The sequence below is a fragment of the Ptychodera flava genome, chromosome 22 (assembly GCF_041260155.1).
Source record: "Ptychodera flava strain L36383 chromosome 22, AS_Pfla_20210202, whole genome shotgun sequence".
Lineage (NCBI taxonomy): Eukaryota > Metazoa > Hemichordata > Enteropneusta > Ptychoderidae > Ptychodera > Ptychodera flava.
In genome coordinates, this window is record NC_091949.1 from 33,264,052 (window position 1) to 33,290,334 (window position 26,283).

A 26,283-nucleotide genomic window follows, 5' to 3' on the forward strand; every position below is an offset into this window, starting at 1 on the left:
ATGGCAGAACCAACTCATTATGAAAGAAAAGGGGTTAAACTTGGTAGATATTTCCATGTGGGAAAGATAAACATGTTCCATTTTAAAATACATATGTACATTTTAAGACATTTTTATTCACCTAAAAACAATACCAACTCAACTGCAGATATTTTGATTTCTAACAAATTTCATCTTTTGAATAGAGAGTAAGTTAATTCTATGACAGAATTCATGAATGTTATCTCCACAAATGTATCATATTTGGAGATAGCTATTCAGAATATCAGACCATTTCTTGTTTAAAATGAAATGTAGAAATTTTATTACATGACAAAGAGAATTTCTAATTTGTACAGAGAAAGAGAGTTTGTAAATAAAAATTAAAATTCTCTCGTGAAACATGAAATGACAGGTTTTTGTCATCTCATTTTCCAAACTGCCTGTGTGTGTGAGTTGTAGTTGATAAACTTGGTGACAATTGTGACCTTATGCTACTTTTATGAAACTTTATGAAATTGTGCATGAATTTTCAACTGTAGATTAACTCTACATTGAACTGCGATTTAGGGGGACCTTATCTGGGGCAAATCATGTTGGTGCAAGGGTTAAGATAATCAACACCCATAACTTGGGCTGTTGTTTCTTCTCTAATATAATACAAAAACAACAGCTTGTGAGATGGCAGATTTTTCTATTTTACTGATTTGCAGACGGTGAAATATACATGTATGAAACCATATACACAATAACTTTTACAAGACATCTTCAAAAATAATTTCACCGACAACAGAATCAAAGTTAAGTTCTCCCCATCACTGTAGCGTTTTAAAAGCGATATGATCACAATTAACACGATTGGAACTAATTTGGGATAATTGGATTTTCATATTTTTAAAATTTCTCAAAAGTGTTAGGTGCTCTTTAGCTGATTGTTGCAATATTACAAATTACTCATAAAAACAAGTGTGTAACTTACAAAGGAAAGCAGATGAGCTTACATTTCCAGATCAGACAGACATTACTTCACCATCCAATTATGCCAAATTAGTTCCAATCGTGTTAATTGAACTTTTCGACCGCATTAATTTTTTTAACAAGAGCACCATTGCATGGTGGAGGAAACAACTTCAGAAGGACAGCGATACTGTAGAATGCGCCTCGGTGACATTCTGACTCTTAAAATTTTACAATATTACTTTGGTTTACTGTTTTTGTTGGCTCATTTTGAATCTATTGCAGTACAGTACATTAAGGTTTTCACTGTCTTTTGGTGAAAGTCTAGAAATTAATTTTTCAAATCGAGTTGGCACAGGGAAGGCAGCTATTTTGAATGTCGAATGTCGGTAAATTTTTGGTAATTGCTTCTCTTGTACCAGTGTTTGCATGTTGAACCCAAAATTGTTATCCTTGATTTTGAAAGAGTATGGTTTAACGTGTCCTTTTTGAAAGTTCGATCAAAAGTTTTGGCCTTCCAGTTTCGAGGCGCTTACTACAAATCCTGAGACTATTTGAATACAATACCTTTAGTGCATAAACGAAACATAATTAACACGATTGGAACTAATTTGGGATAATTGGATGGTGAAGCAATGTCGATTTAATCTGCAAATGTAACCTGATCAACTTTTCTTTTTAAGTTATACACTTGTTTTTATGAGTAATTTGTAAAATTGCAACATTCAGCATCCAATACCTTTGAGAAATTTGAAAAATATGAAGATCCAATTATCCCAAATTAGTTCCGATAGTGTTAATTGTTGAAGATTGCACAGCTTATCGTGATCAGTATAACTGTTTGGAGTTTATTTCATCGTTCATAGCTTTACTTGGCATACTGATATATAACGTATTCTGCAAAACCAGAAAATTCAACCATATTGGTGTAGATTCCATAACCAAAGGCGAGAGGTTCAATGGCGATTCCATGCAGAGACCATGTACCGTCGTTTTCACACACCATAGGGCTTCCCATGTCAGCTTTCTGTGTCGAATGAAACAAGACATGGGTCAAAATAAAAATGGATGGGTCGTCGCAATTTAAATAGCGATTTTATTTTTGGCAAGTGTAGGCTGATGAAATATCTTTCCCGATGTTTTTTTTGGTTTGTTTGTATTTTTGGTTGTTTGTGGATCTTAGGTTCTGTGCATTTGTTTAACGTTACAACGACAAAGTCGACATTTTTTTTCAAATTATTTCGCTAGTTTTGTCTCATATGAGCAACTATTCATATTTTTTCTGTTCCCTGAAACATACTAAATGTCAGTCATCAGATCTCTACTCTCTTCCTGCTTGTCGCGATCGACATAACAATTTATAAGTGCTTCAACCACATATAGTTCATTGTACATACTAGATATTATGCCATCAGTATGTGTACACATTATGTGTTTACACAAGTAATAGGCAGAGCCCCGGTGATTGATAATTCAACTTGCTTCAGTTAGCAGGACAACATAAATAATTTCACACATAAAACAAAAATAACCGTAATAATTCAAAAGGTATCGATTTCGTCCTTAAAGTTGGCTTACCCATATTGAAGCATGCTGAAAGACCTGGTATTTGTCTTAACGATACAGAACATACTGATCTTTGACCCCTCATGAGTCTGTCGGTACGTTACAATTTTGATCATCAACCATGTGCGACACAGAAATGATATATTTTTAAACTGAGGCTGCAAGAAAATGTCAACTTTTGTGTTTGGGACCCATGTGGGACAAGGCAAGCCTTCTCTGTTATCGTATTCACACAATGATATCTTGGCCATTTTATGTGGTCAATAGGTCCTGGAGAACAAAGACTAACACGATTGGAACTGATTTGGGATAATTGGATTTTCATATTTTTCAAATTTCTTAAAAGTGTTTGGTGACGTATAGCTGAATGTTGCGATATTGCAAATTACTCATAAAAACAAGTGTGTAATGTGAAAAGAAAAGCAGATGAGATTATATTTGAACATTAAATCAGCATTACTTCACAATCCAATTATCCCAAATTAGTTCCAATCGTGTTGACTATAATCTTACCGGTGAACTTGACTCATGTTCGCCACAGAACATTCCATCAGACACAGTTGAGTAAAAGGCGCACCTGTCGTTGCTTGTGACGTCAGTCTTTATCTGTATGAGATCTGCATCGAGACGAGAAAGAGGTATTAGGACATAACCTTTAGGAATGGTTACTTTAGTAAGGAAGAAATGTGCCGTTCGCGACGATAGGACTTGAAGAAAGGTTAAATGGTCGCTTCCAAGCGATCTAACTTGATTTTTTAGGACAACAAATCTAACTTGATTTTTTAGGACAACAATTAAAGCATGCTCGCATGACCGGCCTTCCTTGATCTGACGGTCGGTTTATTCTTGATATTCTCTTGATGGTACGTTTAATACTGAGCATTGCTCCGTGATGATATTCATCAGAATTTATAAAACTGTTACAGTAATACATGCAGTATGCATGGTTTTTTTTTAAATGTTTATTCTTTACAACTTTATTCACGGCTTCATTTTCGTTTGCTGTTGCATTGTAGGGCCTACCTGTGTCATATGCAGTGACATAACATTTTTCACCAAATTCGGTCACATTCTTCCCACTTCCAGGTAAGCACAAAGTGTTGACGTGGTCATTTAGCTCGACTTTCAAGTACAACTCCAACAGTGCCACGTCATTTCGTCGTGGTACGGTCGTCATTTCCGTCGAACGTCCAATAAGGGTAGATACTTTTAATCACGTGACCAGTATCCATATCACCAGCAGACGATAAACTCTGTTTTCCCGCCCATACAGTGATATCCTCTTTTGCAATACTAAAATCCAGTACAAAAAAATGACACACCATTTGAAAGTAATTTACGATTTATAAAAATTGTCCTTTTGAATGTTACGTACCTATGTTTCAATTGATTTTATTCTACTTTTGTGGGGACTCAAGAGTTTGACCAGAACTTTCAATACAACCCAGCGTGACACAAGGCACTCAAACATCGATAACTGCTTAAGAGTGTCATCTTTTAAAAAACGTTATCGAATTCAACCAGAGAGAATATAGTACAATACAGCTTACCCATGAACACAAGAAGCTGAAGTTGCAACCCAGTTTTCCATTACCAGCGCACCACTACAGAGATAGTCGTTTCCCGAACCATCCCTCTTATACAGCGCCACCTACAGCAATAGAAAAGGAAAGTTGATGAAACTGAAAATTACAACGCTGTATGCTGGGGCAGCCAAAAGCTGTTAGCAAGCGACTTCGAGACGAGCCATTTTGACTTCTCGTGTATCAGCAGTTGGGAAATGTTGGCAAACAACACTGCCAAATATGTCCGAATTTCGCGCACGTGCAGCTATGTTCAGTAACAAACCTGCAACCGCAAACACCTGTATTGGGGAGTATTTGTGTCAATGATAGTTACCTATACAGCAGCTAGTCAAAGGGCCACTAATGCTAACTTTTGATGATTTTTTCATCGTTTTTATTTTGTATATAAATGCGACTTCTTATTCTACTCCCCAAAAGAATGTTGAAACACCCACTATTAAGCTTGTCAACTTAGCGTATTATGAAAAATGCATTGTTATTGTTTACTTTTGAATTCTAGTCCAGACCAGAAATCACTTTTCAACAATAACAATGCAGTTCACACACGTACGGGATGACTTGACAAGCTGAATACTGTGTATATCAACATGCTTTGGGAAGTAGGACGAGGAATTATGGTTCACATTCAAAACAAATAAAAAAAGTGGTGAAAAAATTATCAAAAGTTAGCATCACTGGCCCTTTAATGGTAAACATGATTGAGCAGCACTGTATTTTCGTTTTGTTTTGTTGTGTTTTTTCCGCCACTGCACTTCTTCACTTGATGAAATGAAAGACTATGCTTTGACTTTCACGAACCTTTTCAATTAAATGTGTAAATTTTCGTGTAAAAAGGAGCAATAACCCCTACACATCTTCCCACAGCGGTATAATGTTATTCGAAATACAGAGTTGATAAGGGTTCATTGTTAAGTTCTCCAATCATCCATTGACCCTGGATGGTCAATGATTCAACGAGAGTTGCGGCTAAAACGTTAGTAACGATATTCACATACAGTTAACAAACTTACAGACAGACAAATTTTACTGCTAAATACACTGCTTTTTACAGCCAAATACAACTTTCAGTAACTAAAAGTTACTCTGTTGAAAAGTATCTGTCCCTGACAACGTGACAACGTCCTTCAACGTGAAACTTCAAATCTTCCAAGCATTAGAGTTGATTATATCTGTCGATTTTTTTATTTAAATATTTCATAATTCAACGTGCATTGGGGAGTAGAAAAAGGACTTGGAATTGATATACAAAACAAACATCGTGTACAAAGCATCACAAGTTGTAACAGCTTCTGGTTCTTGAAACTCAAACGCCCTCTATCTATATCAGTTAGACCCTTTTATTTGTCCGACCTTGACATAGAAGCCAAGAAAATTGTGCCATATGCATCATACCATCGACCTGCAAAGTGTTGTAAAAGGTACTATCCCTAGCGACTTGAAAATTTGTCTTGATATGTTTTCCTTATCAAGATACTCATGACACGCTTTATTATGAATAACTCGAATGAAACTTTACTTCTAAAAAAGAACGTTGTTTAAATATTGACGACTGAAGTGAACATGCAAATCAGTATACTGTTTCGCAATTCGCGACGTAAAAGGACCAGGAGCTAGACTTTTTGATGATTTTATACACCATTTTGATTTTGATTTTGATCTGCAATAATGTTTCTTATCTACTACCCAACAATATTTTAGATTCACAGTATTCAGCTTGCCAGCTTAGCTTTTACGTATGTAGACTGCATTGATCATTGTTGTAGAACTAGTGACATGTGGTCCGGACTAGAAATCAAATATACAATAACTGTACATTTTACAAATATGTTGACAAGCTAAAATAGAGGATGTTTAATATTCAATATCCTTTCGGGAGTAGAACCAGAACTTGCAATTGACTGGTAAAACAAAAATAGTGAAAATATCACCAAATTTACAGCCACTGGTCCTTTAAATAAACGCTTGGATGGAATCTATTTTAAACTAATTTTTCCGATTAATCTGCCACCAGGATTGGGGCATAAATGGAAGCCACGTACGACTAGATTTCCATTCATTTCTATTAAAGTATTCATTAGGGTGAGCGCATTGTCATTCCAAACCCCGAAATTCAAATAATTCCTATGGCCGGTGATCTGTTAAAAATGACTGTCTACCAAAGAGAGATCGAAAAATTGATGTAAAAAAATAAAAATAGACCTACATGCCATGGCCAGTTTCCCGGCTCTACTGCATTGCTGTCGAAGTTTGGAAGAACAGTTTGAGTTCCGCAAGATTTTACTTCCACTTTTAATATTATTTCTACAAAAGAAACAGAGTATGACGTCATGGCAATGTTTTTGACATAAAGTGAGCATTTCCTTTCAGAGGTAATACGTAAAGGTGTGTATATACTTGGGATAATATGAGTAGTATTAATAACTAAAGACTTTGTGATGAAGCCAAATGCAATGGAAATTCGGAGTAGAGACTGTAAATTTCAATTGAAGGTAAAGGAGGTCATGGTTACTCGCAAAAAATGTTACACAAGAAACTAATCTTCACAGTTTTCACTGGAATTAACAATTCATAGATTACTAAATTGTGTTAGGCTTTTTCACTGGAAGAACATTGATTCGCCTTTGTGTAAACGTTGCCAAATATATGACACTTACAAGCACAGAAATGGGGAATGTATTATAGCAAAAAATATGTGGAGTTTCACGGAGAAAGCGATAAGTAAGATGTTACAAATCCCAGTTGAGTTAAATTTTGCTGATATGATGTGGGATATTATTTCAAATCAAAGAAATTGGAAAAAGTTGTAAATTTTATTATTATCATAGCGAAATGGTCTATACATAAATGCCATGTCTGTAATCTTAAAGCTCCATAAGCTGTATCTCTTGGCTGTTTTTTTTCAGAACTTTTGTTTTGTGGTTTCCCTATACTTTCTGCATTGAATCCCTAAAGTGTAATTTAATGTCAAGTATTTACCATATCAACACAACCTATAGGAGTATAATCTACATTGTTATTGTTGAAAATTGTATTCAAGTCCGGACTAGAATACTCGAAATTTCAGCATGACAAACGGATTAGGGTTAGACACGGTAGTTGATATACAGAAGCAGAATACAGAAAAACTTGCCACAAGTTACAGCTTATGTCCCTTGAAAGAGTCATTTCATACCATATTGTCTTAAGAAACGAGTTGTATCAAAGAGCTCAAGCTCAGAAAATTGATACTTTGCTTAATGTCATGTGAATTTTTTTGGGTCATTTCCTTGTAGTTTTCAGACAAGTATACCTTTTGTGAGAAAAATAAAATTTGGAGGGGAAAACTGAATAGTATTTATAAACTATGAACAACCATCAAAATAAAAGAAATACATGTAGATGGAAATAGAGTTTCTTGTGCCCTGGCTTCTTTAGTGTGCAGAGCAAAATAGTGTAGACTTGTTCTTGATAAAGAGGGAATAAGTTTGAGAAAGGACAAATTGACTCACCAGCGACACCATATCCAACACCAAACGAGATGACAAAGAATGTTGCCAGCATTACAGTCGCGATAGCACACTTTCCCCAGGGTCCATCAAAGTAACCCTCATCAAGTTTTGCATCTGTGACTGACTTCTCCTCCTCCTCTACGTCTTTAGATATACTTCCTCGCTCGACGTCGTCGCTGGTTGGCGCATTCTCCGAAGTTATTTCGTCATGGCTGAATGCCTGAAAGAAATGAACAACATGAATCCATAAACACGGTAAAACCAATAATAGAATTGACCTGGAATACAACACGAGAATAGAGATTCATATTCTCAAATGTTTGATACCATTCTTACTTCACAATACTTCCACTCTCCAAGGCTGTTGTATGCATTCGCATTGATATTTGTTTAGTGAAGTTTTCTCGTCTTGTTTCTGTCAAAACCGTTTTGATTTTTTTGTTTCGGAAAGCAGCCATTTTGAGCTTCAGAATTTCGGTAAATTTTGTTCATTTATTTCGTAATCATTGATTTTATTCTCGAAGGGGTCGTTTTAAATATTCCTTGATCAACGTTACGAGGGTTGGATGGAAAGTTTTGAGCCTAGCTATGAAGTCCTACTGGGAGGAGTTTTTACGCTATTTATTTTTCAACATAGTCCCCCCCCCTTGGCAGTCCACACACTTCTGCCAGCGATGCTGCAGCGGCTTGGATCCCTGTTTGTAGGTTTCATCTTGGTCGTCAAAAAAGTCCTGAACGACGGATATGACGTCATCATCATCATCAAATTGATTTCCAGCTATTTAGTTCTTCATGTTGAGGGAGAGATGAAAGTCTGAGGGTGCTAGGTCAGGAGAGTATGGTGGGTGAGTTTGAGGCCGCAGTCACGCACTGTTGCCGGTGTAATTGCTGACTTGTGGGGTGTGTATTACCCCTATTTGTAACAATCAACCCTATTTGTAACAAAATTTAATTTTCAAAAAAACTTTGCCGTATATGTTGAAATAATAATAAAATATGCATATTTGTATGTTTGAGGGCAATTTTCTTTTTTTTTCCTTGTCAAAACTCATTTTTCCGAAACTGCTTTTGTTACAAATTGGGTTGATTGTTACAAATAGGGGTGACATGTGTCAACCCTATTTGTAACAATCAACCCTATTTGTAACAAAACCTAAATTTCAAAGAAACTTGGCCGTATTTGATGAATATTGATGAAATATACATATTAGTATGTTCGGGGGCAATTTTCTTTGTTTTCCTTGTTGAAACTCATTTTTCCGAAAATGCTCGTGAGATTAAATTTCGTTGTGCAGGTTCCTAGGGATAAGAGCCCTACTCGTAAGATATAATCAAGTCGGCAGATACATGCCAAAGGTTTGTTTTGGGGCAATTTTCACCATTTTCGGTCAAAAATGTTAAAAATCTTGTTTTCTGACCGAAATCATACTAAACCTATATGGGGTTAACTTTTGTTACAAATTGGGTTGATTGTTACAAATAGGGTTGACGTGTCAACCCTATTTGTAACAATCAACCCTATTTGTAACAAAATTTAACCAACTTGAAACAAAACCTAATTTTCTACAAAACTTGGCCGTATTTGATGAAATCTTGATGAAATGTACATATAAGTATGTTTTGGGGCAATTTTTATTTTTTGCTTGTCGAAACTCATTTTTCCGAAAATGCTCGTTAGATTAACTTTCGTTGTGCAGGTTGCCTAGTATAAGAGGCCTACTCGTAAGATATAATCGAGTGAGCATATAGATTTGTTTCGGGGTAATTTTCCCCAATTTCGGTCAAAAATAATAAAAATCTTGTTTTCTGACCGAAATCATACTAAACCTATATGGGGTTAACTTTTGTTACAAATTGGGTTGATTGTTACAAATAGGGTTGACGTATCAACCCTATATGTAACAATCAACCCTATTTGTTACAAAATTTAAACCAACATTGAAACAAAACCTAATTTCAAAAAACTTGGCCGTATTTGATGAAATCTTGATAACATATACATATTAGTATGTTTTGGGGCAATTTTTATTTTTTCCTTGTCGAAAAATCATTTTTTCCGAAAATGCTCGTTAGATTAACTTTCGTTGTGCAGGTTGCCTAATATAAGAGGCCTACTCGTAAGATATAATCGAGTTGTGCAGATAGGTTTGTTTCAGGGCAATTTTCCCCAATTTCGGTCGAAAATGTTAATAATCTTGTTTTCTGACCGAAATCATACTAAACCTATATGGGGTTAACTTTTGTTACAAATTGGGTTGATTGTTACAAATAGGGTTGACGTGTCAACCCTATTTGTAACAATCAACCCTATTTGTAACAAAATTTAACCAACTTGAAACAAAACCTAATTTTCAAAAAAACTTGGCCGTATTTGATGAAATCTTGATGACATATACATATTAGTATGTTTTGGGGCAAATTTTATTTTTTCCTTGTCAAAACTCATTTTTTCGAAAGTGCTCGTTAGATTAACTTTCGTTGTGCAGGTTGCCTAGTATAAGAGGCCTACTCGTAAGATATAATCGAGTTGAGCATATAGATTTGTTTCGGGGTAATTTTCCCCAATTTCGGTCAAAAATGTTAAAAATCTTGTTTTCTGACCGAAATCATACTAAACCTATATGGGGTTAACTTTTGTTACAAATTGGGTTGATTGTTACAATAGGGTTGACGTGTCAACTCTATTTGTAACAATCAACCCTATTTGTAACAAAATTTAACCAACTTGAAACAAAACCTAATTTTCTAAAAGACTTGGCCGTATTTGATGAAATCTTGATGAAATGTACATATTAGTATGTTTTGGGGCAATTTTTATTTTTCCTTGTCAAAACTCATTTTTTCCGAAAATGCTCGTTAGATTAACTTTCGTTGTGCAGGTTACCTAGTATAAGAGGCCTACTCGTAAGATATAATCGAGTTGTGCAGATACATGCAAAGGTTTGTTTGGGGCAATTTTCACCATTTTCGGTCAAAAATGTAAAAATCTTGTTTTCTTACCGAAATCATACGAAACCTATATGATGTTAACTTTTGTTACAAATTGGGTTGATTGTTACAAATAGGGTTGACGTGTCAACCCTATTTGTAACAATCAACCCTATTTGTAACAAAATTTAACCAACTTGAAACAAAACCTTATTTTCTACAAAACTTGGCCGTATTGATGAAATCTTGATGAAATGTACATATTAGTATGTTTTGGGCAATTTTTATTTTTTCCTTGTCGAAACTCATTTTTTCCGAAAATGCTCGTTAGATTAACTTTCGTTGTGCAGGTTACCTAGTATAAGAGGCCTACTCGTAAGATATAATCGAGTTGTGCAGATACATGCCAAAGGTTTGTTTTTGGGCAATTTTCACCATTTTCGGTCAAAAATGTTAAAAATCTTGTTTTCTGACCAACATCATACTAAACCTATATGGGGTGAACTTTAGTTACAAATTGGGTTGATTGTTACAAATAGGGTTGACGTGTCAACCCTATTTGTAACAATCAACCCTATTTGTAACAATCAACCCTATTTGTAACAAAATTTAACCAACTTGAAACAAAACCTAATTTTCAAAAAAACTTGGCCGTATTTGATGAAATCTTGATGAAATATACATATTAGTATGTTCGGGGGCAATTTTCCTTGTTTTTTCCTTGTCGAAACTCATTTTTTCTTAAACTACTCATTAGATAAAATTTCGGCGTGCAGGTTTCTAGGGATAAAAGGCCTCCATCTAAGAGGTAATCATGTTTTTCAGATACATGCCAAAATTTGGTGGGGGCATCAGTCACTAATTTTGGTCTAAAATGCAAAACAAATCTTCCTTTCTGACAGAAGTCATACTTACCCTATTTGTATCAGAAGTTAACGCTTTTGTAACACTTAAAACATAAATTTTGCTCTTCCAATAACATGGTTTCAAAATAGGGCAGTTAGGTCGGCTGGTTTTCTGGTCCCCAATATTTTTTTTAAATATGCACTTTTCAGGGGTTCAGGGCGATCTAACACTTACCACAACATTTCCAGAAAAAGCGTATCATACATATTAAAGGACTAATTACATAAAAGACGTCGACGTCCCAAGCAAAATCAAATATCAGGTGACGAACACGTGATTTTACGGGGGTTTTCTGTCTTTTTGTTTCTTCCGTGTTTACGTTGCTAAAAAGTTTAGGGTCGCAGTCTAAAAAATAGGGTAGGTCGGGTTATCGGAACAGGACAACTTATTTCTTTTGCCTATCCTATCCATCTGCAGGCCACCGAGACTTTGGTCGGCCTCTGTAAAGGATGCTTCATAGTAACTTAAATCATTATCAAACTTTAAATTTTAAAAACTTTCAATAACGTCGCCCTCGAGATCTATATTTTTTCCTCCTTCGGTCGTATTTTTCTCTGTATTACTCCACTAATAATGCCGTACAGCAATGACAATGCCGTAAAATCGATAATTTTATCAAGCTTCAGCAGCCGAAAACCATATGGAATTAAGGCAGAAAGGACCCATCATGTAGTTACTCATAACCCAAGCCAGGCACAGATAGGTGAGACACTACACATACGGTGTCCAAAGTTAGAGAGTGGAGTCGTTTATGTTCCAGATACCTTCGATCTGGTATTTGACCTTATAGTATCGGTCACCCAAATAACCGAGTAGTTCAGAATATCATAAAAATATAATCAAGTGCATTGTTTTAGAATTCGAGGGACAGATACTTCTCGATCTTAGTAATCATAATGTTATTGAATGTTATCGTGATCCCTATGAACATAAAAAGTAGAGATGAAACGTGATTCTGAAGAGTATTCAGAATGAAAATCTCCGAATCTAAGAAGTGGTGCGGCCGATGCAGATAATAACATCGTTTATGATAGTCTACCTCTTGAGGTTTATGATACGAAATATGCCATGCACTTGACTCATCCCTTCATCAAAGGTCATAGGGTTACTTATCCATCAGCGCTCTGCAGCAACATCGAGTGGGAAATTACCCTTGTGTCTCTGTCTCCTAGTTAATTGTCAGTGAAAATCTCCCTTCAGTAGGTTATACAAACTGACGATATTCAATTTGAATATTAAAAATGGTTGTAGACTTCATGACACTATGACACTGGAAATGCATTCAACATTTGAATTTACAGTTGAGAAATACCTAAAAAAACAACATTTTCCGACGTTGAAATATTTCAGGGCTAAAAGCAAAACTAAGAAATCATTCTTGATATTAAAACAAATGCAAAACCAATTGGAACGTTCCAATGCCTGCTCAGAGGATCAACCAAAACCAACCTTTAAGGGACCATCAAAGGCAAAATTCTTAGATACTCGCCTACATGCAATACCCAATCGATTTCAAGAAAAAATGTAGCATTCTTCACAAGCAAATTAATAGACAGAGAATGCACGGCAACATAAACCAAACAGAAACCATACTCAAAACCGTAAATAGAAAAAACAAACAAACAAACATTCACAACATAAAATGACTTGATCTTCACAACAACATTTAGGCTCAACACATATCAAAACAAAGGATAAAAAGAAAGCCCGTCAAAATATTTGGAAGAACTTGATAAGTGGGAAGCAATAAAAACCCTTTGCCGAAACAACCAACAAGAGCCTACAATAAACAACAAGTGTATAAATTAAAGCAGCGGCATTGAGGGTTCAAATGAATCCAAACAAATGCCAAGGCCGTATCTGTGATGAATTATCTGAAAATTAGGTAAAACGTCACCACAAGGAACCTTCATACAAAATGTCAAAGCAATAGGACGAGTAGATTCTAAGAAGAAGATTTTTGACCTGTTTTGTTAGGCGAAATTGCCAAAAAAGAGTCGTGCATAGATCAGCACAATTCAATACGTCTTGAAGGAATTATCTCCAGAAACCTGTATACCAAATTTCAAAACAAACCACCTCGCAATTTTAGAAAACATATTTTTTTAAAAACGACATATTTCCCCATAATATAGACCTAAATACGCATATTTCATCAAGATTTCATCAAATACGGCCAAGTTTTTTGAACATTAGGTTTTTTTACAAAATTATTAAATTTTGTAACAAATAGGGTTATTGTTACAAATAGGGTTGATTGTTACAAATAGGGTTGACACGTCAACCCTATTTGTAACAATCAACCCAATTTGTAACAAAAGTTAACCCCATATAGGTTTAGTATGATGTTGGTCAGAAAACAAGATTTTTAACATTTTGACCGAAAATGGTGAAAATTGCGCCGAAACAAACCTTTGGCATGTATCTGCACAACTCGATTATATCTTACGAGTAGGCCTCTTATACTAGGCAACCTGCACAACGAAAGTTAATCTAACGAGCATTTTCGGAAAAAAATAAGTTTCGACAAGGAAAAAAATAAAAATTGCCCCAAAACATACTAATATGTATATTTCATCAAGATTTCATCAAATACGGCCAAGTTTTGTAGAAAATCAGGTTTTTTGTTTCAAGTTGGTTAAATTTTGTTACAAATAGGCTTGATTGTTACAAATAGGGTTGACACGTCAACCCTATTGTAACAATCAACCCAATTTGTAACAAAAGTTAACCCCATATAGGTTTAGTATGATTTCGGTCAGAAAACAAGATTATTAACATTTTCGACCGAAATTGGGGAAAATTGCCCTGAAACAAACCTATCTGCACAACTCGATTATATCTTACGAGTAGGCCTCTTATATAGGCAACCTGCACAACGAAAGTTAATCTAACGAGCATTTTCGGAAAAAATGAGTTTCGACAAGGAAAAAAATAAAAATTGCCCCAAAACATATAATATGTACATTTCATCAAGATTTCATCAAATACGGCTAAGTTTTGTAGAAAATTAGGTTTAGTTTCAAGTTGGTTAAATTTTGTTACAAATAGGGTTGATTGTTACAAATAGGGTTGACACGTCAACCCTATTTGTAACAATCAACCCAATTTGTAACAAAAGTTAACCCCATGTAGGTTTAGTATGATTTCGGTCAGAAAACAAGATTTTTAACATTTTTGACCGAAAATGGTGAAAATTGCCCCAAACAAACCTTTGGCATGTATCTGCATGACTTGATTATATCTTACGAGTAGGGCTCTTATCCCTAGGAACCTGCACAACGAAATTTAATCTCACGAGCATTTTCGGAAAAATGAGTTTCAACAAGGAAAACAAAGAAAATTGCCCCCGAACATACTAATTGTATATTTCATCAATATTTCATCAAATACGGCCAAGTTTCTTTGAAATTTAGGTTTTGTTACAAATAGGGTTGATTGTTACAAATAGGGTTGACATATGTCACCCTATTTGTAACAATCAACCCAATTTGTAACAAAAGCAGTTTCGGAAAAATGAGTTTTGACAAGGAAAAAAAAAGAAAATTGCCCTCAAACATACAAATATGCATATTTTATTAATATTTCAACATATACGGCAAAGTTTTTTTGAAAATTAAATTTTGTTACAAATAGGGTTGATTGTTACAAATAGGGGTAATACAGGGTAGAGCATTGTTCTGTTGAAACAAGACACCTTTTCTCAACTTTCGTAGGTTTTTTATAGCCGCCCGTAAACTGCCTCAATAGAATAGTACTCTCTATTGATAATTTATTCCTTTTCTAGATAGGTAGTCCACGAACACAAGAAGAGTTGAAATAAATGCAAACCAAACGTCACTGAACTGGCATCGCTCCTTCATAGTTAGGCTCAAACCTTTCATCCAATCACAGTCCCTCTTGAGGGACTGTAATCCAACCCTCGATTGAAGCAAGTTTCTTGTGCTTGTGTTTTCTTGAAAAAGAGCGCAGATTGTTGGCTACAGTTTTTAGAGCTTGTTGTGGAAGGTGGTCGATTTGTTATCATTTCTGGGCAAACTTTGTTTGGCCTATATAGGTCCCCTACAAACTAATTTGTACATGCAGGGTTGCGAATCAACAGTGTGCAGTGTAGTACTTCAGTGTCACGGTGTCTATAATTTTGTGAAGTGACAAGTTGATTGTTGGTTATCATTCTTGAAAATGGCAATGAACTGTAACATGTAGTGTCTCCGCTTTCTCAATGTCTTCCTCGTCCACAAGTTTGTTTATTGTCTGCCACCCATAATATAAACCCATTTAAGATATATATTTAAAGAGTGCACTGGAATGTTTGTTTTCGACGAATAATTGTATATGCTGCTGCTGTTCCCGTTTTGAAATTCATCATTGAGAGACGGGAAAGACAGGGTCCTCGATATGAACTGGTGGTCAATAACTTGAATTCAGCTTGGCTGGAACAGAATTAAAGGTCACGAAGACGATTTACTTTCACTGGGTAGAGTGGGATGTGATATATGCTTTGTATCGCTGCATTTGAGACAGAAGTATCTCACAAAGTCAAGCACAAAAAGTTTCTAGCATTACTCTCGTTACCTTGTTGGAAACCTTGAGATCGAGAACGAGTCAATATCTGTATGTTAGTTTGTCCTTCTGGTTTGATACCTTATCGGAAATGGCTTTCATGTCAAGATAATTTTGATAGCTGCCTTCACTCTTTAAAGCTGGGAAAAAACAAGACATTCGTTTGTCTTCTATCGATGACAACGTGCCACTGGCAAATTAAATTTAAATTTATATGAGCAGATAACGTCTATGCGACAGCCTTATCGATATTTCTGACAAAGTGTACTTTGACGAGAGCGAAGTCCACTCTAGATTGTTTAAATCTGGTACACTGGTTTTACTTTTACGTCATGGCCGTCAAGACTTCACCTATCAGCTTCTTATCACGATCCGATGACAAAGTGTCGGCGGCCGAACAATGGTGGCGTGGAGATTATCTTATCGACTTTATAGGGACATTTTTTCTGTTGATTCTGAACAAATTGGTTAACTGAACACAATTTTCGAAGGAGAACGAAGGATTGAAATCACATATTCAACTTTAATCTTGGCCGCAAGATAGGTAGGTATCGTGTTTTGTCGAAGGGCTGGCCTCGCAAAACGCTTGTACGCTTCCATACGACTTTGTACAAACATCATGATTTGCCATATACCAAGCGATCGACCTTTGACTCTTGTGTGTAACCTTATATAAGTACAGCCTGGACTGTTATGAAAGTTATTTGCCCGTAGAACATTAAAATGATTTTATTTGTCATTATGATTTGGGAAGAAATATTTACACTTTCCTACGGTGTGCATGGACACGAAGGCATGTCTATATTGGAAATTTAAAGGTATACTGTCACCTATTCCAATTTTGTCACAGTTACCGTGGAAAGAGAAAATCTGACTGTATACCTTTAAAGCGCGATCGTATATCCTCAGTGTCTCTACACTATAGATATTATCAAATATGGCGAAGATATTTACCACCCCATTGCAGGCTAAAAAACAACTTGAGCGTCAGTGTATATAATTTTTTGTCTATTATAATGTACCAGATATTGATTATGTAAATATGTCAACTACACCGCGGTCACGGTGTTCCTTCCATCATATCAAACCAACTTTTTGCGGATGAATCTATATTACCTGTCAAGAAAAGTTCTTCAGTCTGCGCTTGACGGTACCACTTTGTCTATGCTTTCCCCCTTAGAATGTCGACCGGATCAAATACAGTATTCATCTTAGTTAAGTATTCCTGAATGATATATTATCGATTTAAATCCTTATCTTGTTGGTTATATGACAATATTGTCGCTGATCATACAGAAAAATGCTAAGCCTAGGTGAAGTCATTAAAGGGCCTACGACATCATTTATTTCCAAAGTTTTTATTTTTTTCCCGTCAAAAACTCAGCTACGGGATCTGTCTATGGATTGCATATTGTGTCAGTTCGGAAAGATGTGCGGGAATGGCGAAATTTGACTCCTTTTTCATGCCTTGTGATCAGGGGGTCACCTTGCATCCGAGCGAAGCAGCGATATTTGCATATTGAACAACAGGTACAATTGAGGTCATTTGTTCCACGCTATTGACACGAAAGTGTATTTAGCAGTCCTTGCATAAATTAGACCACAAACAAAGTCAGCTGTATCACCGTCCCTCCTCCTCTGGGTGGAGGGACGGTGGCTATATAAACAGTGCTCACAGACGCCCAGTAAACACTGGCAAGGAAGCCACACCGGCGGTCCAGCCATAGCTACAGCGAGTTTGAACCAGAATTCAGAAAGTGATTAGAGGAGAATTGGTTTGAAGGCGCATAGCCATAGCAATTTGAACCCCAAGCATCCGGGACGAGTGGCTCCGAATTAGAGTCGAAGTCTGAAAGACAGAGCACTAGTGGCAATAGAATGCTCGGGACAGATAGAAAAGTACGATGTGGCCACGGAGCTAGCTCCATGATGAGTCCAAGTTTGATTTCTTTGTATCAAATAAGACAGTATCAGTTTTAGTTTGAACTTTATACGGTTGATTTTATTTTATAAAAAGTGGAGCGATCCCGCGCCTGAGTGTTTCAATGATGAGTAAAGCACATGCATTGCATGTGCAGCTGCAGTACCACAGGTCGATTGGGCATTAATTGTGATGATTTTTCCTATTATTATCATTATAAAAATGATTATGAATATTAATAAATTGTCAATATGAATGTTGCAGACTATCAAAACTTTATTTTTACAAACAATGTCGTCTACTTTGTGCCGTCTGGAAACCCCATTGTTGTGATAATTATGATTATTAATAAATTACGATTATGATTAATAAAATAATATTTTACACATTTTAATCTACTTATGTGAACAACTCTCTGGAAACCCTTATATAGTTTCACAATCTATGCCAAAATATGCAAAAATATACGACTGACACCATTGCCCAGGTTCAGTCTTTGGCGAGAGTTACTACACAGTGTATGTACATTTGTTGAAAATTGTATTCAAGTCCGGACTAGAATTCATTTGTAAACAATAAAAAATGATCACTACACACATACAAGCTGTGTTGGAAAAATGAATCCTCGAAATTTCAGCATGACAAACGGATTAGGGTCAGACACGATAGTTAATATACAGAAGCAGAATACTGAAAAAAACTTGCCACAAGTTACAGCTTATATCCCTTTAACGCTGAGAGTACTGTGCGAAAGTTGATTAAACCTGCTACATATAGTGATAAAATAGATATCTTATTGTTCTATGAAGCGTACTACTTTGCATGAAACTGTTGTAAAACACGTGAGCACATTCAGTTCACATCTGGTCCATATTTGGCACGAAAGCAGTAACTGTCATAACTTATACTCTAGTACACCATGGAGCTAGAAACGGGAGCTCCATAAGTACACCTAATTAGACAGCCTGACAGGTCACTTTAGCTTACGTGTTCATACACGTGAGCTAATGTCATAGCGATGTCTGTCTGTCTGTCTGTCTGTCCGTGTATGTGTCTGTCTGTCTGTCTGTCTGTTTACACGATAACTCAAAAACGCCCGAACAGATTAAAGTCAGATTTGGTAACAGGTACTATGGAGCGTAATCCATGCCAAAATTAACACCTTGCATTTTGAGCCGACCTTCCTTCAACTCTCGCCGACTACTTGCAAGAACTGATTAGATTTTGGTCAGTGTGGCTTGCATATTAATGAAGTTATGACATATCATTTTTTTCATGTAATGGTTTCCCTATGGAGACAGTAATGACAGTGTCGACACACATCAAGAAATACTGCACAGAATTCCATTGAACTTTTTACAGATGATAATCTCAGAACATTATGATGATATTGTGAGTTTCATGTCAATTATCTGCTCATTTGCATATTTAATGAACTTTTGTAATTAGTGACATAACTCTGAAATTCCTGCACCAAATTTGATAATACATGCAACAAATATTGATCTGATATATACATTTGTATCTAATTGCACTTAGAAGCGTTGGGCAGTATCAAGTTTATAAATAGCTCATTTGCATTTTTTATGAGCTTTTGTAATTAATCAAATAACTCCGAGATAACTGCACCAAATTTGATGAAATCCGCTGCAGATACTGATTCGACAGATATCTGACTGTTATGTAAAGCATTTAGTAGTGTGAAGTTAATTATGGGTTCATTTACATATTTAATGAACTTTGTAACTAGGTATACAACTCTGAAATTACGGCACCAAAATTTGGACACCTGTTACATATATTGATCTGATAAATATCTAATTGTGCTTTGAAACATCGAGCAGCCTCAGTGACAAGTTAATTAAGGGTTCATTTGCATATATATGTAATGAATTTTGTAATTAGTGATATTACTCCAAAATTACAGCATTAAATTTGGTGAAACGTGCTACATATGTTGATCTGATATATATTTAGTTGTCCCATGTGAGAAAATTGATGAAACCTGCTACATATAATGATATAACAGATATCTGATTGTTCTGTGAAGCGTACTACTATTAATGAACCTGTTGTAAAACACGTGAGCACATTCAGTTCACATCTGGTAATTTACTCGATCGGCGCGGCGATCGGCCGTACTCGTATCATGTGACGCCACGACATCGTTGGTGATCTCATGAAAAGACCGTGGTTTGGATCTTGTTTGACAAAACCATGTCACTAAAAGCAAACTAAAACGTTTAGGCACTACAAATACAATGTTCGCTGGGTGTACGTTCTGAGCAAAGGAAGCCCTTGCCTCACACCCTTACGGACATGGGATTTGCGAAGGTGTGAATACTGTTTGCCCGTATTAAGATAAGTCGTCGGCTGAACTTCGAAAAGCCGAAAAAAGTCGAACGAGTTGGGTTAGGGGTACATGCCCACCCGTAACGTTTACTTGTCTTTTATCTGGACAAAGGGGGTGATACGCAATGCGAGTCAGTGACGTGAGCTAACCTCAAGACCCTAAGAGTGATTTTACGTTTGGTTGTATGGGCATGTCATAGACACTTTAAGGTAGAATGCGCCAGTAGTTACCTAATCATATTCTCAAACGTTACAATACTTAAGCTTTTGAGGTCTTCTATGAAAATTCATTTTGAAACTCATAGAAGAAATACAAATTTTACCGAGTTATTGTTACGATAATCATTTTTTCCTTTCCCCCATAGAGTATACACGGGCGTGGTGGCCATTTTGAATTTCAAATATCGGTAAACAAGCTTATTAGGTAATTCATTTCTCTAGCACCAAAGATTAGGTGACCCCTAATTCTTCTTTATTGATTTCAAAAGGAAGGTTTCTTTACGTAGGGTTTGTCCCTCAAGATCAGAGGGCATACGACCTTCAAAACAAAGCAACTTGGTGCTAGTATTTATAGAACATAAATTTCGACAGATGTGAATCAAAAGAGGTCGGTCACTCTCAGTATGCCAAGATGACAATGTTGGAAAACAAAGACAAACAAACCTTGATAAAATCAAAACTAAATATGATGATCTAATAGACTTGGTCTCTGTAAGCGATAAATCCTAAGTATACTTCGATAGTGACGAGTTCATTTATCTCAAAGTCTGTTAAAGGGAAGGCTGTCGCTGGAGACGGTAACGCCCGTCTTGTAAGACGTTATATATTACTCCCCTCCTTCCACCTCCATGTTCTTGCCCGCATTTGTGTACCTGTAGCAAAGTCTCGGTAGGCTAAGCCTTGCGCCGTAAACAGAGGAAACTCCCTACAGTCTAAAGTCGTGGATATGCTTAAATATTTTGAACAGTACACACTCAATTACTATTTTCACATATGTTGTAAACATACCATGTGTACCATTAAGTAGCCATTGGTACGGCGAGGGGACATATATCATTGGCTGGAATGCGAAATTATGTATAGCCTACCTCATTTGTTTCACCTTCAGTCTCTCCGCTAGCATTATCTGATTCCTGTAAATCGTTCTTCTCCTCGTCTGCATCCTGTACACCATTGTACGACGGTGGCGGCGAGTCATCTTTCGCCGTATAGTGCTTGAGCTCTATCGGCTCTGGCTTCGAGCTTTGCTCTTTTCCAAACGATTCCATCTGTGTTCGATTGTGTACTAGTGGAGAGAGAGCTCTTCAGTCGGACCGAGTCAAAGTTCTTATCAGGTAACAACAATGGAACGTGTGGTGTTAACTGGGTCATCGTAAAGCAAACACTGCACAGCTATATAACGTTTGCCGCACAGCCAGATAAGACTGTGTTTGAAGTTTACTGTTTGACAACTTTATGATGAAAAAGTGGCTGTACTAGTTTCCTTTTCAGACTGGGACCGATTGTCACGTGGTTAGTAGTATTCGGTGAAAAAAAAACCACATTGCATATAATGATATCTGACTTGCATTCATAATATTTTGCATATGGTTTCTGTCAAAAAGTGCGGCTCGTGACAAGGACTCCTGTTGTTGTTTCCACAACCGTTCCGTGGAACTTTGTTCCAAGCATCATTGCATGTCAACTTGACTAGTTTTAGCTCTCGCGTGAATCCTGCGCTTTTTATCATGGAAAATCATCTCAAAACAACCCGAATTTTATTCCAGCAAACATCTTATCGCATAAGCGTTTACTACCTTAGGGGTTGACCTTAACCTATTGACTTACTGGTGAAGCGATTTCTCTTGCCATATACGGTAAATGGTTTACTAGCTGGACTCATCGGGAACAACGTAATTTTTGTACAAAATTTTCTCTGTTTTCCATAAAATTTTACCATTTTATGTAGTTTACAAGTTTTACCACTCTTACTTAACATATTAACGATCCCACTTTATACAGCTAACCTAGAAGTGAGCTATCCTCCAGAATATTCCTATCCTAAGTAAAGTGTATCTACTTCCAATATAAGCTACATAGGTATTGGACATGGAAATTGAATTATCATAGGATGCTGTGATCTGGCTACCTGCGCAAGTTAATTGCTGCCATTGAGCCGAGATGAGTCACTCCAAGTCAATGAATATTGAAGCAATTGATAATCATGTGTCACCTTACGGTACGATGTTTGGCTAAAACTAGTGTTTTAAAACATTTTAATAAAATCGTTAAACAGATTTTTCTACAGCATGAAGGTACCTAAGTAAAAGTAGATTATTATGAATATGTGCAATATTTCACAAAAAAAGTTGAAATCCGTATTATCCATAAGTAATTGAATTTTTGTAAAGGAATTTATTTCAATAAATCACCCGACTCGAGTGAGTACAAAGTAATGCACAGTATAATAGTAACAGCAGAAATTCAAAACTTGGCCAGCTGAGGGCGTTTGCTTCGACAACCAATTTCGTCATCTCACTGTGATGTCATTACTCGTCATGATGTACTATTGATGTACCTGATCTGTGACCGTGTTACTCTCCTATGATATTGCTTGAACTTCATCCCGTGTGTGAAAATCAACGCAAATAATGAAATAAATGGCAAAAATTAGAAATAGTATCTGTTCCGCAGAATGAATATTGCTAAACTAATAAGACAATTTTTGACTTGGGATGTTACCTGGCCAAAATATACAAAATTTCTCTAAAAATTAATTCACGTTCTGCGTGTTTCATCTTTCTTCGTCATTGAAATTTCAACAAATATCTCATATTTCGAATGCATGGTGTATTTTCACATGAAACCAGTCCGGCAGTATAAAAGTTGTTTTTTGACCGCAGTGGAAATAAGTCGTAGGATATTTCTGTGTTATCCATGTACACATAGCTTTTGATCGTGAGTGTTTTATATTTTCGATTTTTCATCTGTATTTGTATTATTTTACATTCTTTGTTTACTTTTTTTGTGGAAAACAAACAAACAACAAATAAATGAGAAATAAAAAAATAAAATAAAAACGTGACAGTTGCCTGCTGTATCTTTCGTAGATCTTGCAAGTTTCAGAAAAATGTAAACATCCACACAAAAGCGTAATTATTTTAAAACCATGGAGAACAAAACAGTGTCTTGTGTTAAAGTGCAGTCTTTGTTTAGGTATGAGTCATACTACCTCGCCATATCACAGTGTTGTTCACAGTGTCCCTGGTATATGACGATATAATAGTGTAATGTTCATGGCAGATATATGGAAGTGTAAATATTAATTTAAGAGGTTGTGACGATAAATAATCTGTCTGCTCGGATATGCAGTCGTCCGACGCACGAGCCCTCAACGGATCGTGTCCCACTCGTATTTATCTAAGGCCGAAAAAAAAGTTGCGCTGTTTCGATAACCCGACCTACCCTATTTTTTACCTGCCGACCCTAAACTTTTTAGAGCTATGTAAACACGGAAGTAAAAAAAAGAAAGAAAAGGATAAATGGTGCTGTTATGTTTTTATTCGTTTTATATGTAAGATAAATTTTTCTGGAAATGTTGTGGCCAGTACCAGTCACGGTGTTAGACCGCCCTGAATCCCTGAAGAATGCATATTTAAAGATACAAATATTTCGGGAAAAAATCCTGCCGACCTTCCTATCAATTTTTGAAAATCATGTTATCGGAACAGCACCATTTATTTTTTTGGCCTTAACCACGGTCCTTCCATGTGCGTGTCCAACTCCAATGCAATATTAGGTGACGTATTATGCTAAAGCGAGGAGCGCCCGCAAGTGACGGGATCACCAAGTTCGACCTTACCTGCGCGATGTCCGTTTCGGTTTGTGTGTAACGTTGGCAAAATACCTATATAATCTGGCTTCCTGTTACTCTTGGCCTCCATTCATCCACAAAATCATAATCATTATCATCATCGTCATCGTCGTCGTCGACCTGGTGTCGTCATCATCATCATCATCCGTAGAACAACAAAATTTCAAAGATTGAGCTCGAAATGACTGTTTTTATGACCGTGACTAATGAGCATAGATTGATTAATCAATATGCATACTTATGCAGTTTCTGCTTCGCGGTTTGTGGTTCAACCATAGTCAGCAAATCCAGTATAACTTCCAAAGAATGGCAACAAAAATGCTACTGTTGGTTTTAGGCTGTTTTTGGTATTGCTGACCAACATACTGAAAAGTAGGGAAATATCGAAGTTTATGGAATTTGATTATGTTTCAATTTTTTTACTTGATATTTGTAGAGAGTTGCACCGCACGTAACAATGCACTCTTTTTAATTTGAAAATGGATAAGTGATCAATGTATGATTTTTCATTCTTTTGTAAATGCGTAAATTCTTTCATTTGTTTGTTCGTTTATTTATTTGTAATTCTATCTCATTTTATTTTATCGTTGGTTGATAGAAAACTAAACACAATTATGTAACCAGAGCCATACCTCTTGTCTTTGAGTTTCTTTGTTGACATGACTCAGGTAGTCTCAGTCACGGTGTCTCAGGCTGACCGTTGACAATTATTTTCATTCTGTTTTGCATTTAGTAATTTAAAAGTTCTAGAAATAAGTAAGTTATTTCCATGTTTTACTATTCAGGACGATGCTAGTCCTGGATGATCTTCTGGAACTAACTCACTCGGCAAAGTTATTCTGCCCATAGACCTAAACGACTAAAATAACATATATGTACTTTTTGTATTGATTTGGGGATTTGAATATTTCTTTTGACTTCGATTTATCTGGAGACGGTGCCGACAGTGCGTGTCTCAGTTTTTCATGAACGCTTGTAACAAGAGCGTGTCTGATCATATTAAATAGCATGTTTTTCCAGCCAAAGATTCACGCCCATTTTGTAATATTTCTTTTATGTACATCTTCACTTACTCAAGTATTTCTTATTCTTGCGGTTCTTAAACTTAGAAAAACGGGCCACAGCAGTATTGTCAAAGAAATTACCATGTTTCAAAGTGCAGATAGACAGCGATCTGCACATCATGAATGTGACGTAACCAGAATATGTGCACATTACGTAACCGCAATGTGTAAATATGACTTAACCAGATTATGTAAATATAAAATACGATTATTTGACGCACACAAAACTTTTACTTGAATAGATAACCACAAAGCCTCAAAACTTCATTAATTGATTCCAGTTCATCAATTATGTAATTTACACACTATCTTATGACAGGAAAATCTTAACCCACAAAGAAATACAAAGAAAGTTCGGGAAAACTCTAAAACTGATGACGTTCATCGTGCATATCTCGACGTTTACCGTAAAATATGACGGCTGATATTTTACGGTGAACGTCACTAGGATGTAGCAATATGGGCATGGGTATCTGATAAAATAATATATAATATAATATAACATAATATAATGTAATATAATATATTATAATATAATATAATATAATATAATATAATATAATATAATATAATATAATATAATATAAGGTACATATCATAATCATTGAACCAGAGAGACATTGTGACATGTGGACACTTCTGTTATGGCTCGATAGTTACAGTTCAACACAAATATAACATTGAGTTTACCCATACTGTTGGCTCTCTGTACAAACAATGACAATGTTTCGAAGATGAGCAGAGAAGGTTGGTAAATATGCTCAGCGATTAAGCCAATTGAAGGCGTCTTTTACGAACAGATAAGGGGTCAACTGAAGAGTTTTGCAGGCCTCTTCTTTTTGAGTTGCGGGATTTTGACCACTTATTGACTACATGGCGTATGTTTTCCACCTTGCCGTATGGTTTCATCATGAATTTACTTGAACAATTCACAACTTATCAAACAGTGAATACTACGCCACGGTTTGTTTGAAAACTTTCCTTTCGCGACCTCTCCACACAAATAATGGAATGTTCCAGGTAGATTTGCTTTGGTCAAGGAACTATCCTTCAAAACGCTTACCTGCTCACCACTCAATGTCCAACCCCTGCGTATAACCTAGCGGTAACCTTAGCAACT

General features: G+C 36.1%; 1 protein-coding gene across 1 annotated transcript; it reads right to left on the bottom strand.

The window, feature by feature from the left end:
• Positions 1-96: 96 nt before the first annotated feature.
• Positions 97-21,591, bottom strand: LOC139123230 (uncharacterized). The gene is made up of 7 exons (XM_070689353.1): positions 21,335-21,591; positions 7,577-7,796; positions 6,292-6,389; positions 4,053-4,153; positions 3,526-3,795; positions 3,016-3,119; positions 97-1,963 (listed from the first exon to the last, which is right to left on the bottom strand). Exons 1-5 carry the CDS (start codon positions 21,512-21,514, stop codon positions 3,654-3,656), a joined length of 741 nt encoding a protein of 246 aa, XP_070545454.1. The 5' UTR covers positions 21,515-21,591; the 3' UTR covers positions 97-1,963; positions 3,016-3,119; positions 3,526-3,653.
• Positions 21,592-26,283: the final 4,692 nt, after the last annotated feature.

Coding starts and splice junctions, on each gene's coding strand:
- LOC139123230 (XM_070689353.1), bottom strand. CDS start 21,514: ATGGAATCGTTTGGAAAAGAGCAAAGCTCGAAGCCAGAGCCGATAGAG. Junction 7,797..21,334: donor CTGAAGGTGAAACAAATGAG/GTAGGCTATACA, acceptor CATTTCTTTCAG/GCATTCAGCCATGACGAAAT. Junction 6,390..7,576: donor TGTTGGATATGGTGTCGCTG/GTGAGTCAATTT, acceptor TTTCTTTTGTAG/AAATAATATTAAAAGTGGAA.